Raw genomic sequence first — 24,309 nt, 5'->3', positions numbered from 1 at the left:
GTGAGGGAAATAGAAAGGAGCATAAACTCTGGCAAATGAAGTGCAAAAATATAATTAGGAAGGCCAAAAAAGAATTTGAAGAACAGCTAGCCAAAGACTCAAAAAGTAATAGCAATTTTTTTTTAAGTACATCAGAAGCAAGAAGCCTACTAAACAACCAGTGGGGCCACTGGATGATCAAGATGCTAAAGGAGCACTCAAGGATGATAAAGCCATTGCGGTTAAACTAAATGAATTCTTTGCATTGGTCTTCACGGCTGAGGATGTGAGGGAGATTCCCAAACCTGAGCCATTCTTTTTAGGTGACAAATCTGAGGAACTGTCCCAGACTGAGTTGTCATTAGAGGACGTTTTGGAACAAACTGATAAACTAAACAGTAATAAGTCACCAGGACCAGATGGTATTTACCCAAGAGTTCTGAAGGAACTCAAATGTGAAATTGCAGAAGTACTAACTGTAGTCTGTAACATATCATTTAAATCAGCTTCTGTTCCAAATGACTGGAGGATAGCTAATATGACGCCAATTTTTAAAAAAGGGCTCCAGAGGTGATCCCGACAATTACAGGCCGGCAAGCCTGACTTCAGTACTAGTAAAGAACAAAATTGTCAGACACATAGATGAACATAATTTGTTGGGGAAGAGTCAACATGGTTTTTATAAAGGGAAATCATGCCTCACCAATCTACTAGAATTCTTTTGAGGGGGTCAACAAGCATGTGGACAAGTGGGATCCAATTGATTATAGTGTACTTAGATTTTCAGAAAGCCTTTGACAAAGTCCCTCACCAAAGGCTCTTAAGCAAAGTAAGCTGTCATGGGATAAGAGGGAAGATCCTCTCATGGACTGGTAACTGGTTAAAAGATAGGAAACAAAGGGTAGGAATAAATGGCCAGTTTTCAGAATGGAGAGAGGTAAATAGTGGTGTCCCCCAGGGGTCTGTACTGGGACCAGTCCTATTCAACATATTCATAAATGATCTGGAAAAACGGGTAAACAGTAGATGGAAAAATTTGCAGATGATACAAAATTACTAAAGATAGTTAAGACCCAGGCAGACTGCAAAGGGCTACAAAAGGATCTCACAAAACTGGGTGACTGGGCAACAAAATGGCAGATAAAATGTAATGTTGATAAATGCAAAGTAATGCACATTGGAAAGCATAATCCCAACTATACATATAAAATGATGGGGTCTAAATTAGCTGTTACCACTCAAGAAAGAGATCTTGGAGTCATTGTGGATAGTTCTCTGAAAACATCCACTCAATGTGCAGTGGCAGTCAAAAAAGCTAACAGAATGCTGGGAATAATTAAGAGAGGGATAGATAATAGGACAGAAAATATCATGTTGCCTCTATATAAATCCATGGTACGTCCCCATCTTGAATACTGTTTGCAGATGTGGTCGCCCCATCTCAAAAAATATATATTGGAATTGGAAAAGGTTCTGAAAAGGGCAACAAAAACGATTAGGGGTATAGAACGGCTTCCATATAGAGAGAGATTAATAAGACTGGGACTTTTCAGCTTGGAAAAGAGATGACTAAGGGGGGGATATGATAGAGGTCTCTAAAATCATGACTGGTGTGGAGAAAATAAATAAGGAAGTGTTATTTATTCCTTCTCATAACACAAGAACTAGAGGTCACCAAATGAAATTAATAGGCAGCAAGTTTAAAACAAACAAAAGGAAGTATTTTTTCACACAATGCACAGTCAACCTGTGGAACTCCTTTCCAGAGGATGTTGTGAAGGCCAAGACTATAACAGGGTTTAAGAAAGAACTAGATAAATTCATGGAGGATAAGTCCATCAATGGCAAATAGCCAGGATGGGCAGGAATGGTGTCCCTAGCCTCTGTTTGCCAGAAGCTGGGAATGGGTGACAGGGGATGGATCACTTGATGATTGCCTGTTCTGTTCATTCCCTCTGGGGCACCTGGCATTGGCCACTATCAGAAGACAGGATACTGGGTGAGATGGATCTTTGGTCTGACCCAGTATGGCCATACTTATGTTCTTATAAATGAAAGGAAGGAAACCTCGGACATAACATTCCACCAGTTTCACTTTGCTGGAACTTTGCCACAAAACCCTGCGGATCTGGGTATATTTCATGTTGCAGAAATCAACTTTTATTCATTTCTAAAGAGAACATCTCAGCCTCTGGAACACAGTGAGACCTGTGCAAGCAGCATCCCTAACCAGGTAACCTCCTGTCCGAATGGAATGCACTAACATACCATCTCACACCCTGGTGTACGGAGTACCATTCTGTGCCACCTCCTTCAGAAGCCCACCTAGGAGTGTTGTTGGTTCATTGAGTGGTCAGTCCTTTCAGACACGGTTCCAGCTTATTTATGTAACAGATTGGACATATCAATAATGATGTGATTTGCAGAGGCGATGCAGGGTCTAGTCTCTCTGCTATCAGTTCAGGCAGAAAGTGTTCATATGCGGATTGCTTTGTGTGTAACTGGAGTGGGATTGAAGAAATGTCCCATGTGTTTCCCAAATAGCTCAGATTTGCTGGTAAGCCTGGCCACTGATTGGCTTAATTGGCTCCTTAATGAAGCATAGCATCACTATGCATCAAAATGCTCTTTCGTGTGAAATGCAACAGGAGACCCAACTATCCAAAGGAGCCAATTCTGCAAAACTCCTGGAGGGAAAGATGAGAGCAGGTTCTCTGGTACTTACCAAAGCATTTACTTTGGTTGGTGGCACGATCAACAAAGACTTTGGCAGAGATGACATTGCCAAAAGGCAAAAACATCTGCATGAGCTCCGCATCTCCGAACTCCTGGGGCAGGTGATAAATAAACAGGTTACATCCTTCGGGACCTGGGATAACACACGTGCACACACAAAGAACAGCCGCCCATTAGCAAAGAGGCCACATGTGCCTTCTTCCTCTTTCTCAGACTTGTGCAGTGTACTGTGTTTGAGCTGGCATTGCAATGAGCATCTTCAGCCACTGAGTCATCTCTCTAGTAAATTACTAGTGCATCCTTCTCTCAATCCACCCACCCATCTCTTTCTAAATGTGTCCAGCTACCTGTTACTCCATTCACCCATAGGCCCAGCATTGCTTTGCTTAGCCCTGTGTTGACATACCCAGCCAGCCATCTACGCCCACACATTTCTCCCTACATCTCTAGGTCTTTTCATGTAACTGTTTGCCCATTCAGCAATATATCTAAATGTTCACTTGGCAATTCAGCCACTTCCTTTCACCAGTTCATTCAAGTCCCTGTGTATGCCCATTACTCTGTCCATCACTCCACTCCACCTCTCCAGTTATGTTTCCTCCCATCTTTTTCTTTTCATTTTTTTCACCCACCTTTCCTGGCATGTCTCAATTTCCCTATTTATCTATTTGCACATCACCCATCACTTATCTATCTTCTCATTCATCCTTTCCATTCATCTACATATCATCCAACCATCAATCTCTGGGATTACATGAAAACACCTAGCATATACACACACATGCTACCAGTAATTCTTCTTCCTCTGGGATATGGCTGATTTCTATTAAGCCTCTCTGGTAGCATGGACTTCAATCACTTACCTCAACCCGGGAAAATAGACTTGCCTGGATATTTCCTTTCAAATTACTGGGCCTGCTTATTTATCTCCTGGCCTGGAAATCTTTTCTTCTGAGACCTTCTATGGTCTTTGAAGCAGCAAAGTCTAACAGCATTCACTTATCTTTCCTTTTTAATGGGCTCTCTTTTTCTCTCACCCCCCCCCAAACTACTTTATTGACCAACAGATGTCGCTCCCCGACCCCAGAATAGCCGTAGACCCAGCGAATAGACCCACATAAATGAATTCATCATTCAGCCTGTCCCCTCCCGAACGTGCCCCCCCCCTTACCTTCTCTCTGCTGCTGTGGAATGATGGGCGCTTGCTGGGGAAAGGCCTGGCTGATAGGTGCATAGGCTGCTGGGTATGCTGCTGGACAACAGAAAAACAAAAGGGTCAAGCCTCAGCGGTCTGTTCTGCTTTGCTAACACTCTGAGATGGCACAAACGGCATCCCCAGTGAACGGTTTGGAGACACCCAGGTATAGGGTCCATGTTTTCATGAGCCCTTCAGCTTCTTTTGCCTGGCTCAGCTCTGAAGCTGCAGGTAGCGCTGCTAATCTCTCCCAGAAAGCTGCTTCTATTTTGTCCCAGAGGCTCCTAGTGCTACTCCTGTGACATCCACAGTGTGGGACTCATTCAGGAGACAGCTCACAAAAGAGTTCTCACTTTATGATGTGGGAAAGGGGTGGAACGGGATGGGCTGGGGAGGAAAGGAAACTATTGTGCCCATGGGAATGAAAGCTCCCACAGAGCACTAGGGTTCTGCACACCCTGGAGGACTGCAGGGAGAATCATTCTTGGGTTTTACATCCCACCTGAAGCAGTGCAGAGCCCACCCAGCACCATAGGGCCATATTCCCCCACTGATCTCAGCCAGGGATCATAGTGTATAATTTGCTTCCAGCTGATCCCCTCTCTGTTTGGACCAGCCCTATGAGAAGTACATAAAAGGGAAATGGTCCGGGTGTCCCAGCAGAAGGGCCCTGACCGCATTAGCATGTGGACACAGTTCTATTCACAGAACTTCTCAGGACTGTGATGCTCAGCTGGGGCTGCTGGGCTGGGCATTCATTTACCCACACCGGCAGGGGCTCACTCTTTGCCCCTTGATGTAATCCAGGAAAGTGGCATTTGCTGGACACTTTTTGCTCGTCATCAGTACAGCTGCTAATCTGCAGGTCCCTTTCTCAGTGTGACATTGACCAGGGAATGAGGAGTAGGAGGAATTGTTGGCCCTGGGTAGCAGGTTGGTCAGTTAGATTGGCTAGGTGTCCGTAGGGTGACCAGATGTCCCGATTTTATAGGGACAGTCCTGATTTTTGGGTCTTTTTCTTATATTGTCCCAATTTTTCACACTTGCTGTCTGGTCACCCTAGGTGTCCCCCACATGGTTTCCGCTCAGTCTTAGAGCTGGAATCAAACAGCAGCATTTCTGAGGTTAAGAATGGCTGAGGACTCCTCCCTCCCGGAGAAAGACAGGAGCGGGCCAGCCATTCCTCCCTCCCCAAACCCAGCACTACATTGCTGGCCCCACCCACTCCTTTCTGCCATGGCAACTCTTCACTAGGGGAAGTGCATCAGTTTGCTCCCCCATTTATAGGCCCTTCCAGGGACAAGAATCAGCCCCTGCTCTCCTTGCAGGGGCAGCTAGGAGGCCCTCTTTCCTCTCTGGGAGCTTCTGCCTGGGGTGTTTGTTTCTGTTCCATAACATCCTGTCTGGCAATGCATAAGTGTTCAAATTCTTTCCAGACAGATGGGAGCTTCCTTTCCACGCTAGGGAGGAACACTTTCTCATTCCTTCCTGCACACTCTGCTCCTTTCTTCTCCCAGTGTTATACTGAACATTATTGTGGTCATCTCCATAGCTGATCTGAGCACCAGTGCAGATACCAAACCAACTCCTGGACAGACCACCCCCAACTCCAACCAAACCCAGCATGAAAAGGTTGGGTTAACTTTCAACCACTTTTTCCCAGTGCCTCTGCCCATCTGGGGCCCAGTCTGGCTGGGGAGCAGAAGCATTTGAGTACAGTGAAACAAGCTGTCCTGTTGGTATTCCTGGTTGGATGAGAAGCAGGAAGAACTTTAAATCTACTGTAAAATCCTGTTCCATGAGATTTATGGTCCATTCTGCAGATCCTTGTGACCATTTGGAGGCAGCACAGACAGTCTCAGAACTTGTGGGGATTTATCCATCTTGAAGCTCTGAAGTCTCTGAGCTTTGTCCATTGTTATTGCACACCAAGTCCCGCACTCTTTGTGTTCAGTGCTCAGCTGATCCGTGGACGCTTCTGCTGAAGTTGTATCATCCGTCAATCGGCATTGCTCCAGGCACCCCAGTTCATGTCCGTGCCTCCTGCTTCTCATGGTGCCTGACTCTGCTCTTACACCAGGTTAACAACAGTGTAGCTTCACTGACTCCTGATTTACCTCTGTTTCAGAGAGATCAGAATCTGGCCCATACATGTCAGAGTGTGAACCTATATACGACCTGTTCACCTATGATGAGACATATGGTATGACTCTGTACATGCTAAATAACATAAACAAAGGGAGCAGCCTGATCTAGCTGAACACTGGTGTGAGGCAGATTTGGGTTGTATTCCTCGCTCTGCCACTGACCTGCTATATGACCTTGGACAAGTCATTTCCCTTCCCTGTACCTCTGTTTCCTCTCCCACCCTTTGTCTGTCTTGTCTATTTAGAATGCAAGCTCCTTAGGGATGGTACTGTCTCTTGCTATGTGTACGTACAGCGCCTAGCACAACGGGGCCCAGTCCCAGCTGGTGCCTGTAGATGCTACTGTAGAACACAGAACAGCAGTAATGAACAGAGGAGAAATTGATGGTATTTCACATTTCAGATACAGTACATATGTGCAATGGACAAGCTTCTGTGCTCAGTCCCATGAGTGGTGCCAAGGACTCCTCGTTGTTTTTGCTGATACAGACTAACATGGCTACCACTCTGAAACCTGAGCAGAGACGCTGGCTCAGTGCTGCAGTGTGTTTTAGAGAGCATGCTTTTAACGGAAATGTGGATTTTTCTGTACTGGGAGAGAAACACTTAATTAACTGGATGAAATACCAGAGAGTAGCATTTTGTCTACAGCATTATTTTTGCAGAATGCAAAGGGGGCCAGCTGCTATTTCAGCCTCTGAGGAAGCTCTGAATAGCACATGTGAATTGTCTAGAGTGAGGGGTAATTCCAAACATGTTCATTATAATGCAACAAAAGGAATCAAAACCCACAGCTTGCAGGCATTCGAAGAGTCTCTTTTCAGTGTATTGTGCAAACTTTCTAGCCACGTGACTCCCTGTAGCAGGCTGGCAGCAGGTGATGGTCCTGCAGGAAAGTGTTGGGTGGGATACGCTGAGGCAGGTATTTCCCTACCCCTCCTGGATATTAGGGAGGTAGGAGTGGCCTTCTAGTGAGCGAGGACCAAGGGTGCGAGCTGAGCAAAGCTTAAGGAGGAATCTGGGAAGCAGCCAACACCAATGAGAAGACTTGTGCTTCCTTTCGAGTATTTTCATCCTTGCTATGAACTCATTTGGAGTAAATGGAGAAACACTAGGGATGAATTTGGCCTGCAGGATCTGATTCCTATTTTGAGCTCAAGTTACTCCAGATTTACTCCAGTATAACTAAGATAAAACCCATCACTTCATTTCAATGTAAATAATCATTTTCCTTCTCTCACTTTATTATTGCTCTATCAGGGCCAGATGGTAGGCTGGTGTAAATCAGGGCAGCTCCACAGAAATCACTGGAGTTACACTGATTTACATCAGCTGAGGATCTGGTCCTCAGGATTTATACAGCATCATCATGTCCTCCCTCAAGGACAGTTTCTTTAGGCTAAATAAATAAACATGTCTTCTTTATTCTTTGCCTGCTGATGGAATTCTCACGTCTCTGTGTCACTTTGGTTTCCCTTGTTTGAATGCGTATCTTCTCAGTTTCTACTGTAAGAGAGCAGAGACCAGACCTGCATATGGTATGCCAGATGCTGTCTCACCTCGGGTTTGTAGCCTGCAGGGGTATGTAACTACAGCAGGTTTGGAAGGATTCAGTTTTAACCAGTACATGTCTGTAACCTATTAATTCTCCCCCATCCCAAACCCCAGGGAAAAATGGTTCCACTGGTGATGATCAACATTAACAGAGAGGAAATTTTTAAAAATTAAATTAAATTGGAGGGCTGAGAAGTATGTGTGAGAGAGAACTGGCTTCCCTGCCTTTCTGCACTCAGGTCTCTCACACTGTATTGATTCAGAACATAGCCCCTTCCTAGGATTTGGTTTTATTCACAAACAGAATTCCAAGAGAAACACAAAAGCCAACTTAAGCCAGCTTGGCAAGCGTGGCAGCTCCCAGGATTCTTCGCTGGGAGTTACTTAGGCCACACCTTATATCCAATCTGACTAGAGAGGTCTGTCTTTTTCCTTTGTATCTGGGTGTGGTAACAAGCCAGCTGCAGCAGTGAGTCAGCAGAAAGGCAGGATGGTTGTGTGCTTTGGGTACTGGACTGGAATTCTGGATATCTGGGTCCACTTTACAACTCTGCCACCACAGACTCTCTCTGTGGTCTTGGGCAAGTCACTTAAATTTCTGTGCTCAGTTCCCATCTATAAAATGGGGATAAGAATACTTTCTTCGCCTGTCTTGTCTGGTCAGAGTGCAAGCTGTTTGGGGCAGCGACTGTCTCTTACTATGTGTTTGTACAGTGGCTAGCACAGTAGGGCTCCAATCTCAGCCTCTAGGTGCTACTAAGCTACTTCTACTGCTACTGCTACTAATAGTAAAACCTTTCCCAGCAGACCTTTCCGCAATCCCTGCTCAGAGGGTGAGGTTTTTCAAGCAAACCCTGCCTGCCTGTTCAAATGTATGTGAGAGACTCTAGCAGTATCCCATCAGACTTAAAAATGAACTATTATATTTAGAGCTGGTCAGAAAATAGATTTTTTTCCCCCATAGAAAATTCTGATGGAAAAATCAAAATCTGAATATTTTGGCTGAAAAACAAACTGAAATATTTGTTTTTGGAAATGCCACTGTGGTGCCGCATGGGAGTTGTAGTTAAGTGCCACAGGCTCCCATTGTCCCCTATATCCCAGATTCCCTGGTCAGACTATATTGCCCATGATGCACCATGGTTGTCCCTCTTGGTGGAAGTGGTGTATCATGGGAGTCCCTGGCCACAGTACATCATGGAGATGTAGTCTGGGAGGGGAGCCTGGCCCACAGAGGAAAATGGAGACATGAGGTGCCTGAACTACAACTCCCACAAGGCACTGCAGCAGTATTTCCATACTGAAATATTTTAGTTTTCAGGCATTTGGTTTTTCAGTAAAAAAAACCACATTTTTTTGGGTGGAAAACACACCTTTTGCAAAAAAATCCATCTAGTCAAAACCCCAGTTTTCTGTCAAAAAACAATTTCAATGGAAAATTTTCAAGCATCCCTAATTAAATTATGGAAGTCCATGCTGATCTTACATTATGATTTTATTTCTCAGTCTGTTAGATTCCCATTTCCTACAGTCCTCATATTTTGAACACAGTACAACTATGAATATCTGTTTTTTTTTTAATTTCCTGCTAGTCCAAAATTTAAGCTGAGAAAAGAAAAAACAACCCCCAAAAAACCTTTCAGGAAAAAAACCCTTTGATAGCATCAACAACAAATAAAACCAGAATCCTCGCAAAGCTAATTAGAACCTCTGCTTTCTTTCAAGTGATCTCTCAGCAGACTCCCTACTAGAACTGTACTGACCTGATCTTCAACCCCACTGACTCGCAGTCGGCACTGAACTGGTTCTCCACCATTACCCCACATCTCTCTAACGCTCTGAGGCTGCTTCCTCCCTAGCACTCCCTTAACGTATATCTGTGCTGCGAGTGAGCCTCCCTCTGCTGAATTATCTCAGGCTTATTTGCACTAAAACTTTCATCCTACCCACTAATACCTTAAATTAGTCAGCGTCCTGGGGTAAGGCCATGTAAATGAGCACACCTGGGGTAAGGCCATGTAAATGCGCGCACCATGTAAATGAGCTCAGAACTATTTCCTAGCTTCATTGCTGGGGATGGCGCTCTTTCAGGAACAAGCAGAAAGATCGGGGTCTCACCTCTGCTCTTTTCTGGGGTCTTTGCAAGCCTTTTCCATTCTCAGCTTCCTGACCTTTACTGCACAGATTTTAAAGCCAGAAAGGATCATTGCTATCATCTAGTCTAGGGGTTCTCAAACTTTTTTTGCTGGGACCCCCTTTGAAAATATTTCAGGCTGTGACGACCCCCCAAAAAAGTGATGCCCCCCCACACCATGTCACCCTTACTTCTGTGGTGCTGCTGGCAGCGGCACTGCCTTCAGAGCTGGGTGCCTTGCCAGCAGTTGCCACTGCTCTCGCAACGCCCCCTCACCAACAACAGTCTTGCGACCCCCTTTTGGGTCAGGACTCCCAGTTTGAAAAACACTGATCTAGTCTGACCTCCTGCATAATAAGGCTAGAGAGTTTCACGCAGTGATTCCTGCACTGATCCCAACAACCTATGGTTGTATGTCTTTTAGGAAATGATCCCATCTTGACTTACAGACGCCAAGTGATGGGGAATCCATTGCTTTCCATGGTTGCAAGTAAGAAGAGACGTTCACCGAAACATGCAGTTGCAAGATCTTGCTAAGTGTCCCCTTTTCCTCCCTCAGTGTCTCCCCCCCCCCATGCAGTTCCTTTCATGGTCATTTCACTTAAAAGCCACAAGGCGACAAAAACAAACCAAGAAACAGAGAAAGAGCGCAAGGCAGAGACAGAGGGAGAATTGCAAAGCAAAGTTTGAGACCTGCATAGTGCTGCATGCCTGCGTAGGCTTGTTGGAGGGGATCTGCCACAGTGGGACTTTGAGCTGGGAAGAGAAAAGAAGGGAGAAGGAAGAAAGAGTAAGCAAGATAAACCAGAGGAGAAACAGGTTTTGCAGCAGGAGCAGCCAGCAGGAATCACTCAGAGATACAGCAGATCATTTGTCCTCCTATCATCTTCCTGTTGACTTTTTGTCCCCGTCCCCTCCCACAGCTCAGCAAAGCAATCTGTAGTGTACTGAGAAACAAAGTAATAGACACACTCCTGATCATTGTTAATTGCTCAGAAACTAGGGGATGCCGAATGCTCCCTCTGAAACATTTATGCCTGATCTTCTGAGGCGCCAAGTGCTCTCCATTCTCAGTAATTTTAACGGGAGTGGAGGGTTCTTAGCGCCCTCCAGGATCAGGCCCTTTCTGAGAGAAGGAGGTTTTTATTAGGAAATTGGAGAGTGTCCAGGTTCAGGTCAGAGGACAGCTAGCATCTGGAAGCCATATTCTAGTGAATCGTGACAGAGAACAAAGTGAACAGAGCTGGGTGGGAAATGGTCTTCTTGTTCAGCAAAAAGTTTTGAGCTTTCAGTGTTACTTTCAATCTCGAATCAGGACAAACAGTCAAAACTCTCAAAAACTGGCACGAACTGAAAATCTGAAAAAAACAAGTCATTTGGGATTAGTCTAAATGACCCGTTTTGATCATTCCAAACCGTTCCGTTTCAATGTTGACCTTTCAAATTGAAATACAAACCAACTGTACATTGACGTCATTTGGAACTGAAAACCAGAACTTTTCACCGAGGAAACGTTGAAATAGAACATTTTTGACAATTCCATAATGTTCTTCCCATTTTTTTTTCAAAATGGGAATTTTGCCAAAGCCAACCCATCTCTGCAAAGGTTGATTTAGACTAATAGATAGAACATGTCACTGAATAATTCCTGCCCAGCTCTGACAGTGAACACTCCTCTCTATGCCACTGAGTGCTAGGACGCAGCAAATCAAGCAGCAGAGACCCTGGGGTCTGGATGTGGCTCCTGCCCTAAATGAACTACCTACTGCTCTCCTGCCAGCATGGCAGCCTTCCCGAGAGCCCTGTGTCCCATTAGTTAGTAGCACTGCATGGCATTTCCTCTCTGAGCCGACACCCAATGGGTACTGTTTTGGGTCCTTCCTGACCCCGGAAGGATAGGAGCTGGTGAGCTGGAGCTGAAAGACCTGGTATCCCACCACCAATTGCCTGAGCCATCCAGCATATCCCCACTCCTCACCTAAACCTGTTTGAAAGCAGCGATCTAGGGGTGCTCACTCGGCTTTTCTCTTTGCTCCTTTAGAGCCACGCGGGGCCATTCAGGCACCGTGCCGTGTCCAGGGTGGCATGGCGCTGCTTTGCTCTAGCAGGGAGCTCTGTGACTCAGGGGGGTACAATGACTCACCAAGTTCCTTCTGGGCATAGCCACTGCACCCCACAGCAGTGGCGGGTGGGGAGGGGCAGAGAGAGGGCATGGCCCCAATTCCTTCCTGCCACTCTTGACAGGGGCGCTAGCCCTCAGGTATCTCTGTGCTCAGGTAAGCACAAGGGCTGCAGAGGTGGCCCTCCCCTGTGTAGCTGACACAAGGGTGGGGGAACGTTTGTGCACCCGCACGGTGCACGCCCCACCACCCATCTCTCCTTCAACAGCCAGGCACAAGCCAGCCCAACAGCAAGAGTGTTGGCAGAACATTCCCAGGCTCCTCCCCTCTTCCTTCCCCAGGACCTACCTGGGTACGGATGGATTCCATTGGTGTAAATGGTCTCGGATGCTGGCTGCCCATTGGTCTGTGGTGGGAGGGGGCTGAACCCATTCACCCCAATGGGCGTGGCTATGCTGGGGACGGGCGCTGTGCTGATCCCTGGAGGTGTGCTTGTACCTAACCCCCAAAGAGAAGGGGGTGCAGGGGAGAAAGAATGAGAGCTTTAGCCCTGGGTCATTTGGGGGGACGAGGGGGGGATTTAGGGGCCCACATGGGAGGATCTGGGAGCTTGTAGGTGGACAGCGATTGCTGGCTTGTTTGCTTTAAACAAATCATCATGTGGGCAAAGTTTGTTAAGAAAGGAGATTGTGAGTCCCCGCTGCATGCCTGACAAAGGCTTCCTAGTTCCAAGAGTATCTACCCCATGTTTTACACCAGACAGGTGCTATCCGGCTGCCATAACAGGATCTGGAAACCCACCGCAGAGAGACTGAGCAGGGTGGGGTGACAAATACCTGATGAGGGGGTCATAGGAGCAGCAACTAGTCCGCTGACGTTAAAGGCCGCCATCTGCTGCATTTGGGCTGCGGCGATGGCTGCCATGGGGTTCAGGCAGGTCCCTTGTGCTGCAGCCATCAGGGCTGCCTGCTGCTGCATTATCTTAAGGAAAGAAAGAAGGAAAGAGGGAAGAAGCAGAAGAAAAAGAAAAAGAAAGAAAGATGGAAAGACAAAAAGAAAATGAAGAAAGGAAAAGGAAAGAGAAAGGAAGCGGAAGAAGGGGAGAAGGAAGGAAATTGTAAATTAGCTTTTCTCTGTACCCAGGAGCCTGTCACACCCTCCTGTGTAACTTTCTTCACTGTGGCCTGCTACAGCCGAGTCGTGTGTGGAATGATAAGCAGAGGTGAGCCTGAGTTCCTAACATCTTTCCCTCAGTTCCAGGAGGAGGAATGGGTTCACCAGGGACGTCTGGCTGCAGCTCCAGTTCTAAACCGGCTCACACTTCAGGGAGGTTTTGGATCTGGGGATTTTGGGCTGAGTCTGTCTCTTCCCTGGCCTGTTTCTTTGGGTGTTTAATGGTGTGCGAGAAAATACTGCACAGCAGAGAGTGAGCGAATTGTATGTTCTCCTTTTGGTCTGCCCAGTTCTGTTAGCAGCACTCTTCTCTCTGGGCCAGGAAGAAATGGATTCAGCCACCACAACAGGACTTGGACTCATACCAAATACCTGCACTAGTCTGCAGTGCTGAGGGTACCCAGAGGCTGCTGCTGCATGGCAGCCTTCAGTTAACAGAGAACACCGAGGTCCTATTTTCTAGCTATCTCTAGTGGCTTTGAAGACTGAAATAAGAGAGGATGTTCAGAAAAGCATTGTGCCAACATCCCTCCCTTGGCCAGAGAGGTCTAAGGCAGCATGTGACCTATTGAAGAGTGCTTACTACCAGTCACTGCATTGTCATTATCCAAAGCATTGCTTTGCCAAGCACAGATTCACAGATATTAAGGCCTGAACAGATCATTCTCATCTGGTCTGATCTCCTGCAAAATACAGGCCAGAGAATTCCACCCGCGCCCAGTGATTCCTGCCTCTAGCCCTTTGGAATAAAAAGTGCATTATGACATATTGTGTCCTGCTCCGTTCCACTTCAACACTGTCTCCTAGGCTCTCATTGACTGAGTAGGTGCAATGGTTATGAAAGTGAGAGACTGACAGCAGTTATGGGGTGAATGCATCCTTCCCTGGCACCTCAGTGTGACCTGCTAGTCCAGACCTGGGCCTCTCGTCAACAAAGACCTACCAAGCCAGGATGATAAATTGTATAAAACTGCACGGCAGTTTTGGAGAGAGAGAGACTCACTGCTTCTGTGTATTGCAAGGTGCCTTCAACAGTGGGACACTTTAAAAGCATGCGCGGTGCAAAAGCAATGCATGACGGGTTAAATTGAGGGGTTGGTTTTGGCTTGAATGTGAATTTGCCAATTTTGATTGGTGCATATTGCAATACATTTCGGATATGATTTCAAATGGGGGCGGGGGGAGGTAATTTGGTATGTCTAGCACACACCTAGTCCTGTATATGCCACTTAAGACAGTAGCCACAAAAAACAGAGGAAATTCTTGTACAATAAGCCACTAGTTAAGTTTTTTTGGCCTCCAGCCTGATGAATTTAAGGGAAGTGGGTGTGTCTGCTCCTGGAGCCCCACTGCTTTGCGGTGGGGAGAAAGGGCTAGCCACAGTTGGAGGCGGTGAGCGGTGGTCTCATTGTGTGGTACAGCTCTTCCAAAGCAGTGGGCATACCAGTTCCCACATGCACTGGACCTTAGTGTCTAATAGCTGGGCCTTTATGGACACCCTACTGCTAAGAATTCATTATGGGCACCTTTGAGCTAGGGCATCTGCAGTACACATGAAGTATCCATATCAGTTCTTTGAAGGACACCCAGGTGCGGTGCCCCACATCTGCGATAAAGGATTCACCCCCCACCCCATCTGATCAGGCAGCATTTCCTACCGCTTGCGTATATGCCCCATACGCTCCAAACTGGATGGTCATCGGGTTGAAGATTCCCAGTTGTCCTGCCATCTGATGCATCCGCCTTAAAGTCCTTTCCTTGTCTGTGTCTGCAAACTTCACCACCAGGCTGGAGGAGGCTCCCTAGGGGAAAAAGAAAGCATGGCTGCATCACTTTTGCACGTGAGCATTGGCAGCAGACAGCTAGGTATGCCCTAGAGCAGTGGTTCTCAAACTAGGGCCACCGCTTGTTCAGGGAAAGCCTCTGGCGGGCCGGGCCGATTTGTTTACCTGCCGCGTCCGCAGGTTCGGCCAATCGTGGCTCCCACTGGCCGTGGTTCGCCGCTCCAGGCCAATGGGGGCTGCAGGAAGGGCAGCCAGCACGTCCCTCGGCCCGCGCCGCTTCCTGCAGCCCCCATTGGCCTGGAGCGGTGAACCGCAGCCAGTGGGAGCCGCGATTGGCCGAACCTGTGGACGCGGCCGGTAAACAAACCGGCCCAGCCCGCCAGTGGCTTTCCCTGAACAAGCAGCGGCCCTAGTTTGAGAACCACTGCCCTAGAGGGGACGATAAATATACGTGATGAACCTGGAGCACAACCTTTCTGATGGCACCTGGCAGGTTTCTTTATTCTCCATTATTAACCCCTCCTGATCCCTCTCTCCTTCTTGCTACCTGCAACTTCTGTGTTAGTGATCGGGTAGGGAGAACCTAGGCTGGAGTAAATCAGCAGAGTGCCACTGAAGTCAACAGAGCTATGCCAATTTACACCAGCTGTGGATCTGGCCCATATGTCCTGGTTTCACCATCCTGCATAGGCCTGGATTTTTTTATATTATGTCCCTGGAATGTCTTTCAGGATAGCTGGAATGTCCCAGATTTTCATTGCACCCGTCCAAATTTGTGGACTACAAAATATCTGTTCTTGTTGTAGTGTTGTACCAAGTAGGATTTGCTCTGCATTTACCAGGAACCAACAGTCCAGGGGAATGAGTGTTCAGATGAACAGTGTTTGGAGTGAAGGGAGAAGTGGAATGATCACAGACACTTTCCAAGCTGCTGTTTTGCTCAGAGTGAACATTAATGACACTTGTCCAGCATTTCATGATAAATGCTAGGTTAGTAGAAATATCCTCCACTCCGAGAAACATGAACATGTTGCTGTTGAGTCAGAAGCTGGCACACATTAAAACTAAGTGGACTTTTGGGTTTTGTAGGAATACTTTGTGGCCCTAAAACAGGTTGCCACAAAAGTGTCTGAGTCTGAAAATATGGCCACCTTAGTTGAGGTCAGGCTTGGGGGATCATGCGGAGAGGGAGACTTCCTCTCATTTCTCTGTGGTATGATCCCATCATCTGATTTATGTGAGTGACTGATCTTGTATATTTTATGAGTGCCAGATTGCATCTCTCAGCCTATCCTGCAGGTGACAGTGCTAATTCATGTCCAGGGTGATCAGGGGCGGCTCCAGGCACCAGCGCAGCAAGCCGTGGGGGGCGGTGTGCCGGTCGCCGTGAGGGCGGCAGTCAGGCAGCCTTAGGTCGGTCCTGAGGCTTCGGCGGCAATTCGGTGGTGGGTACGCCGAAAGCGCGGGACCGGCAGATCACCCGCAGAAACGCCGCCGAATCCGCGTGACCAGCGGACCGCCCGCAGGTGTGCCGCCAAAGGCCGCCTGACTACCGTGCTTGGGGCGGCAAAAAAAATAGAGCTGCCCCTGAGGGTGATTCCACTGACTTCTGTGCAGTCCCGCCAGGGAAGAATTTGGCCCAGCTTTTCCATAGTAGTGTCTGATCAATGCAATGTTTAATTGCAGTCGTCTTTTATACTCATTGCTTTTCCCTGGACTCTGTTTCCTTCCTCTCCCATTCAGAATGTTGACCTTCATTGTTAATTAAATGGTAACTTTCTCTAGCCAGTGATTGAATTAACCCCCTAACACCTGCCTAGAGAGCTCAGCGCTAATCAAAATAAAGGACTGTCCTGGTGTTATTTTTACAAGAAACTGTTTGATCCCTGAGATTTTGATCAAATTAAATGGAGGATCAGATTAGCTGGTGATTGGATTAAGGAGACAGCACTATGCATGGGTGGGGAGGGGAAGAGAGCATGGCCAGTAGGCGTATCCATTTCTATACCCCTCTGAGTGCCTCCTGAGGAGGCAATTTTACAGCAGTGCCAAGGGCACTGAGATGCAGAGGTGTGGGTGTGAGTGAGAGATGAGAGCGGTAGTGAAATAGAAGAGGGAATGTGATGTTGTGCCAAATGCCAGCTGCGACAGCAGCATGGAATGGGCAAAGTGTGCACACGGGAATGTCCCAGCTCAGCAGCAAACCCTTTCTCTGGATTCAGTGACACGAAGGAGCCACGGCTCTAACTGCCTTTCCCCTCTCAAAACCTGGTTTCAAATCCTGCCTCAGGCCAAAGGTGAGGGCTGCTGGGCTCAGTCTGGTTCCTAGCAGCTTTGTTTCCAGGTCACAAAATCACCGCCCCACTCACAGTCTCTGCTTAGGAGAAGTCCAGGGCTGAAAGGACAGGGAGCGCTCCAGCTCAGAACTGAGGGACACTGGTAGAGCTGGGCGGGGTGCCAGGATGAGAACAGCAGGGGGTGCTGCAGATTAAGACATAGATCATCTGGCAAAGCTGTATGTTTGTGTAGGGATGGGGGGATACAGGAGTAGACGAGCAGGGGGCTGGAGCTCAGGATTAAGGTGCATTAACAAAGTGGTGTGGGGGAACCCCCCATAGCACCTGCCTACATTGTGACTGTGCAACTGGGAGCAATCCTGCATTAGCAAAAAGGGTTTGGACGAGCTGGGGCCACGCAGGCCTTTTCCGTCTCTACCAGTGCATCAACTCAGATGTTTCTTGGGGAGGGGCAAATTCACGTCCCCCCCACAGCCAGGACCCCGTTCTGGTCCCTGCTCCTCCCCCCCGTAAATCTCCCCTTCTCTTACCCACCCAGTGCTGCCAGAAGTCAAGTTCTCGGTGGACCCCGCCCCACACTTTGCTGGACAGGAACAAACTCCCAGTGCGCCAGGTCGCAAGGATGTTTGGCCCAGCCAGCCCTCACTGCCACTCTGTATGGAGGGGCAGCCAGGTCAAATTCCAGTGGCATTGCAAGCACGCAGTTAGAGCGATGTTCCAGGCCACTCCAGTACTGGCCGTACTGATTGAATATGGGACCATTGCTTAAAAGTGGTCAGGCCAGTGCCCCTCCCAGCTCCTATAGAACTTGGAGCAAGTGCAAAAATGGGGGGGAGGAGTTGTCCCCACCACACCCCCTGATTTGGCACCACTGGTTGCTAATCTCCGTGATTCCCAGAGTCTGTTAGCTGCACTCAGAGACGAGGACATTTGGGGATTCGAGCTCATTGACCCAATGGATTTTCCTTACAGCACTCAGTGTGCATGTGTAAAACCACCTGCTCTGAGGAGGAGCCTCAGGGGCTGATCCGAACAAGGGCAGTTGGGATGGAATTTAAGCCTCAGGTGAACTGGTTTAAGCTAGAGATGGACAGTGAATCACTGGGCCACGTTCTCCTCTATTACACTGGTACAAGCCCAGTCAATCCGGTGCGGATGCCCGGGGATAACAGAGCATGTGGACTATTCTGTGACCATAGCTTTCTCTTCTTGCAGTACCAGGTGCAGCTCCCAGTTATTTGGCCCATGCAATGGAAGAGAAAACGGAGCCTATTTCTCTCTCCTGACCCAGCCCTAGCACTTACCGGCATGGTCTGGCTGCCGTGCAGGCTGTTGATGGCTGCCTGAGCCTCCCCATGGCTCCCGTATTTTACAAAGGCACATCCTAGGTGGAGAAAAGAACAAGCGTTAAGTTTGGGAGCTACAGCAAGAGGAACATTGCAGAGGAGATGTGCGCTCATGGCTATAACACATGCTGGCAGGAGGCTCTGCCTGCCCTGCATAGTCGCACCTGCCCAGGACATTCAGGAGAGGCAACATTGCCTAGTGGGTAGAACACAGCCCTGGGAGTCCAGGGTTCTTGCCCCAGCTATGCACGGACTTGCTGCATCCCCTTGGGCACGTCCCTGTGGCAGTTATTCTGTCCGCAAAGTGGGGATGGTCAGAGTCACCCAAGTATGTAAAGTGCTTTGAGATCCTCAGGTGGACGGTGCTGTGTACGTGCAAAGTAATGTTATTGCTTAACAGCCTTGGGCTAGCAGCACAAGCTGAGCTGGAGCATGTGTTGTACAGGGAAGCTGGGTACTTTGCTCCCCTGCCCAGTGTCTGAGGATGGAGGTGAGAGCAGTACCCTGCTGGGGATGGAGCTACCCGGACCCGCACCGGGGGGATGGAGTGGACCTTCATGCACTGACTGGACGTGGAGGCCAGGGCTGAGCAGAGAGCTATAATCTGGGCTGGAGTCAACAGGAAAGTACTAGCTGGGAGTGGCAATCAGCACAAGATGAAAGCTCCCAATGCACTGGGTGGGGACTGGAGCTGAGGGGGGCGTGCTGGATGGCCGGGGAGGAGGCTGGAGCTGAGGGGGGAGCGCTGGCTGGCCGGGGGAGTGGAGGCTGGAGCTGAGGGGGGAGCGCCAGCTGGCCGGGGGAGTGGAGGCTGGAGCTGAGGGGGGAGCGCTGGCTGGCCGGGGGAGTGGAGGTTGGAGCTGAGGAGGGTGCGCTGGCTGGCCGGGGAGGAGGCTGGAGCTGAGTGGGGAGCGCTGGCTGGCCGGCGGAGTGGAGGCTGGAGCTGAGGAGGGCGTGCTTGCTGGCTAGGGAGAAGGCTGGAGCTGAGGGGTGTGCGTTGGCGGTTGGGGTAGCAGGCTGGAGCTGAGGGGGGCATGCTGGCTGGCCGGGGGAGTGGAGGCTAGAGCTGGGTGGGGGGCACGCTGGCTGGCTGGGAAGTAGGCTGGAGCTGAGGGGGCCACGCTGGCTGGCTGGGGGAGGAGGCTGGAACTGACTGGGGTGCACTGGCTGGCGGGGGCAGTGAAGGCTGGAGCTGAGGGGGGCGTGCTGGCTGGCCGGGGGAGGAGACTGGAGCTGAGGGGGGCGTGCTGGCTGGCCAGGGGAGTAGAGACTGGAGCTGAGGAGGGTGCGCTGGCTGGCCGGGGAGGAGGCTGGAGCTGAGGGGGGAGCGCTGGCTGGCCGGGGGAGTGGAGGCTGGAGCTGAGGGGGGAGCGCCAGCTGGCCGGGGGAGTGGAGGCTGGAGCTGAGGGGGGAGCGCTGGCTGGCCGGGGGAGTGGAGGTTGGAGCTGAGGAGGGTGCGCTGGCTGGCCGGGGAGGAGGCTGGAGCTGAGTGGGGAGCGCTGGCTGGCCGGCGGAGTGGAGGCTGGAGCTGAGGAGGGCGTGCTTGCTGGCTAGGGAGAAGGCTGGAGCTGAGGGGGGAGTGCTGGCTGCCTAGGGAGAAGGCTGGAGCTGAGGGGGGCGCACTGGCTGGCCGGGGAGGAGACTGGAGCTGAGGGGGGTGCGCTGGCTGGCTAGGGAGAAGGATGGAGCTGAGGGGGGTGCGCTGGCTGGCTAGGGAGAAGGATGGAGCTGAGAGGGGAGCGCTGGCTGGCCGGGGGAGTGGAGGCTGGAGCTGAGGGGGGCACCTCCATCCCAGGAAGTGATCAGCAAGGCGTCCCCGTGAGGGTGCCTGGAGTATCTCAGATACAGTTGTGTTCCATCCCATAACAACGGTGTCACTTCTGGTGCAAAGGCTTGTGCCTGGATGATGGCCATGCTCTGTCCCTATGTACAAACACTAACGGAAAGGAGCCGACACAAAGGGAGTTGTGAGCCTGGGCAAAGCCAAGTCACATGGCTGTTTGAGTGGACACTGGGTCGCAGTGTTTGTCCAGCTCTCAGGTGGGGCCTGATCATCTCCCACCTTTGCTGGCTCCGTCGGGCCCTCTGAGGATGGTGCACTCTTCGATCTGGCCAAAGGGTTCAAACAGCCGCCTGACATCATCTTCGCTCTGCTGCTTCCCCAGCATCCCAACAAAGAGCTTCCTGTCTTCTGAAACCAAACCAAACGTTGTTAGCCAGCAGAACAGGCATGCACACTGACGCAGCAAGCAGGGAGTGGGGTGGCACTCGGGCATTACAAACACACATGCTGGAGGAGTATGCTGCACCGAACCAACAGGCCATGGCCTGGGGCGGCTACAGACAGATTCCTCATAAACTCTTTCCAGTCTTGCTTTTATCTGACTCAGCCATGTGGCTAGCTGCCTGCTCGCTGCTCCTTGGGACACTGTGTCGCATCTGTTACGCCTCGCGGGTGAAGCAGGTGAGCCAATCCTGAGCCCTCAAAGCTCTGCTTCAGGCCCAACAAACTGATGAGATTGGCTTAAAAATCATGAGATTTCAATAGACCACCAGTTGGCAGGACCGGCTCTAGGCACCAGCAAACCAAGCACATGCTTGGGGCGGCACAATTCCAGGGGCGGCACCTGGGGTTGTGTTTCCCAGCATCTCTCTGCAACCAGGAGGGCTAGTAACTTGCTTTTTTTAAAATGAAAGTCGAGATCCCGACTCCAGGATCTGGGATTTCAAGAAAAGCACCAAATATTGCTAGACTCACAACTAAATCCCAAGAATCAGCAACACTGTGGACACTTTGACTGTTTGTCTACCTGGCTGCCAGTACTGTAGGCCAGTGGTTTTCAACCTGTGGTCCGTGGACCCCGCAGACTATGTCTAAGATTTCCCAAAGGGTCTGCACCTCCATTCAAAATTTTTAGGGATTCGCAAGTGAAAAAAGGTTGAAAAAGGTTAAAAAAAGGTTGAAAAAAGTCCATCTAGCCCAGTATCCTGTCTTCTGACAGTGGCCAATGCCAGGTGCCCCAGAGGGAATGAACAGAACAGGTAATCATCAAGTGATTCATCCCCTGTCGCTCATTCCCAGCTTCTGGCAAACAGAGGCTAGGGACACCATTCCTGCCCATCCTGGCTAATAGTCATTGATGGACCTATCCTCCATGAATTTATCTAGTCCTTTTTTGGTCTTGGCCTTCACAACATCCTCTGGCAAGGAGTTCCACAGGTTGACTGCGTTGTGTGAAGAAATATTTCCTTTTATTTGTTTTAAACCTACTGCCTATTAATTTCATTTGGTGACCCTTAGTTCTTGTGTTATGAGAAGTAGTAAGCAACACTTCCTTATCCAATTCTGTACACCAGTCATGATTTTATAGACCTCAATCATATCTCCCCTTAGCCGTCTCTTTTCCAAGCTGAAAAGTCCATTTCTTTTCCAAGCTGAAAAGTCCCAGTTTTATTAATCTCTCCTCATATGGAAGCCGTTCCATACTCCTAATAATTTTTGTTGCCCTTTTCGGAACCTTTTCCAATTCCATTATATCTTTTTTGAGGTGGGACCACCACATCTGCACACAGCATTCAAGATGTGGGCGTACCATGGGCGTACCATGCATTTATATAGAGGCAACATGATATTTTCTGTCCTATTATCTATCCCTCTCTTAATTATTCCCAGCATTCTGTTAGCTTTTTTGACTGCCACTGCACATTGAGTGGATGTTTTCAGAGAACTATCCACAATGACTCCAAGATCTCTTTCTTGAGTGGTAACAGCTAATTTAGACCCCATCATTTTATATGTATAGTTGGGATTATGCTTTCCAATGTGCATTACTTTGCATTTATCAACATTACATTTTATCTGCCATTTTGTTGCCCAGTCACCCAGTTTTGTGAGATCCTTTTGTAGCTCTTTGCAGTCTGCCTGGGTCTTAACTATCTTTAGTAATTTTGCATCATCTGCAAATTTTTCCATCTACTGTTTACCCGTTTTTCCAGATCATTTATGAATATGTTGAATAGGACTGGTCCCAGAACAGACCCCTGGGGGACACCACTATTTACCTCTCTCCATTTTGAAAACTGGCCATTTATTCCTACCCTTTGTTTCCTATCTTTTAACCAGTTACCAGTCTATGAGAGGATCTTCCCTCTTATCCCGTGGCAGCTTACTTTGCTTAAGAGCCTTTGGTGAGGGACCTTGTCAAAGGCTTTCTGAAAATCTAAGTACACTATATCCACTGGATCCCCTTGGTCCACATGCTTGTTGACCCCCTCAGAGTATTCTAGTAGATTGGTGAGGCATGATTTCCCTTTACTAAAACCATGTTGACTCTTCCTCAACAAATTATGTTCATCTATATGTCTGACAATATTGTTCGTTATTATAGTTTCAACCAGTTTGCCTGGTACCGAAGTCAGGCTTACAGGCCTGTAATTGCTGGGATCACTTCTGAAGCCCTTTTAAAAATTATGTTTTGTTATGCATGGGAAATGCCATGATTTTAAAACTTGGTTTTGTTTTGAATCAGAACGAGCTGTCAAATTTCAAAATTTCCTGACAATGAAATTTGAAAAATCATTTTGGATCCATTAAAGTTTTTCATGCAGATAAAATAAAACATTTTGTTTCTATCTCAACTTTTAACATTTAAAAAATTATAATATAAAAGAAATTTCAACATGAAATTATTTTATTTTATATTAGAAAAAACAAAATAGTCATTTAAAAAAAAGGGAAAACAGTCAATGTCAAAACATCCCATTTTGACATTGTCGAAAAGCTTTATTTTGATTTTTTTCTAAATTAAATTTAATCAAAATTGACAAATTCTCTGTGAAAGTTTCGATTTTGATGAAATGGCATTTTCTGGTGGGCAAATGCTCAGTTGCACTATTTTCCACCAGCAATACTGGGATGACTTCTTCCTAATGCCCCAGTGAATCCCTTATGTCCTGACGCAGGAGATATCATTAGCATGATCAAGACATGCATAACTGCAAATAATACCTTACAAAATGGATTCAAATAAAAGAGCCAACCCTTTCCTAGTGCTGATTTCATTGTGAATGGAAATATTTCTGGCATCTTAATTGCAATCAAACCGGTGGGTCCATATAGTGCTAGAGACTAACAGCTATGGTGCCCAAAGCTTGGCCCCGCCCCATGTGCTGCCCCTTCCCCTGAGGCCCTGCCCCCACACTGCCCCTTCCCCCAAGGCCCCACCCCCCATTTGCTCCTTTCTACCCGCTACCCCCCCGTTGCTTGCCCTTATGGCTGGTAAAAAGTGATGGGACCATGGTCCCCTGGCCCACTCTGTTCTGGCATCCCTGCCGAAAGGATAAAGTCAAAATGAGGCATGCAAAAAGGTGGTTTTGAGGTTCCTGAAGCAGAATTTTTCAGAAATGTTGTTTCCCAGGAAATTTTTAAAATTTCAACTTTTCATTCCAATTCGGGACAAAGGGAAATTTGTAAATGTCGCAATTTCCTGCAGCCTGGAGAATCCACATTTCAACCCACCCTAGAGGCCTCCATGGAAATGGGTCGCAGTGCCTTTCCTGCAAGGGAGGTACCCCACGGGGCCAAAGCTAACACAGTTGTCCCTAGTTAGTATCTGTTGGCAGTCGCAGTGGAGAGGCCATCCTGTGCACGGCCCGTGGAAGTGAATCCCTCACCCCTACCCTTCCTCTAGGGGGACCGGGAACGTTGGCAAGGACAGTGTGCATGGTGGTGTGAGGACTGCATCAGCTTTGCTGAAGCTCCAAGGCCAATGAGCCATACCTGAATTCAATTCCACTTTAAAGCAGAGGAGACCATGGAGTGTTTCGTGGTCACCCAGGGAGACC

At 48.6% G+C, this 24,309-nt stretch overlaps 1 protein-coding gene across 50 annotated transcripts in view; it reads right to left on the bottom strand.

The window, feature by feature from the left end:
• CELF6 (CUGBP Elav-like family member 6) overlaps positions 1–24,309 on the bottom strand; it is a 203,894-nt gene that overhangs the window by 28,790 nt on the left and 150,795 nt on the right. For 2 of the 50 annotated variants that reach the window (XM_065412070.1, XM_065412084.1), the window contains 9 exons: positions 20,528–20,656; positions 18,424–18,503; positions 14,697–14,840; positions 12,702–12,846; positions 12,214–12,363; positions 10,439–10,501; positions 6,086–6,088; positions 3,887–3,967; positions 2,765–2,848 (listed from right to left, as the gene is read on the bottom strand). In XM_065412070.1, the coding sequence (XP_065268142.1) occupies positions 2,765–2,848; positions 3,887–3,967; positions 6,086–6,088; positions 10,439–10,501; positions 12,214–12,363; positions 12,702–12,846; positions 14,697–14,840; positions 18,424–18,503; positions 20,528–20,656 (879 nt within the window). Of the gene's footprint in view, positions 1–2,704; positions 2,849–3,886; positions 3,998–6,085; positions 6,089–6,219; positions 6,223–10,438; positions 10,502–12,213; positions 12,364–12,701; positions 12,847–14,696; positions 14,841–18,423; positions 18,504–20,527; positions 20,657–24,309 lie in introns of all 50 variants that reach the window. The other 48 variants (XM_065412076.1, XM_065412090.1, XM_065412075.1 and 45 more) reach the window with 33 other exon arrangements.

The sequence above is a fragment of the Emys orbicularis genome, chromosome 10, assembly GCF_028017835.1.
Source record: "Emys orbicularis isolate rEmyOrb1 chromosome 10, rEmyOrb1.hap1, whole genome shotgun sequence".
Lineage (NCBI taxonomy): Eukaryota > Metazoa > Chordata > Testudines > Emydidae > Emys > Emys orbicularis.
Note: the sequence above shows the minus strand (reverse complement) of the source record. Positions and strands in the feature narration are given on the sequence as shown.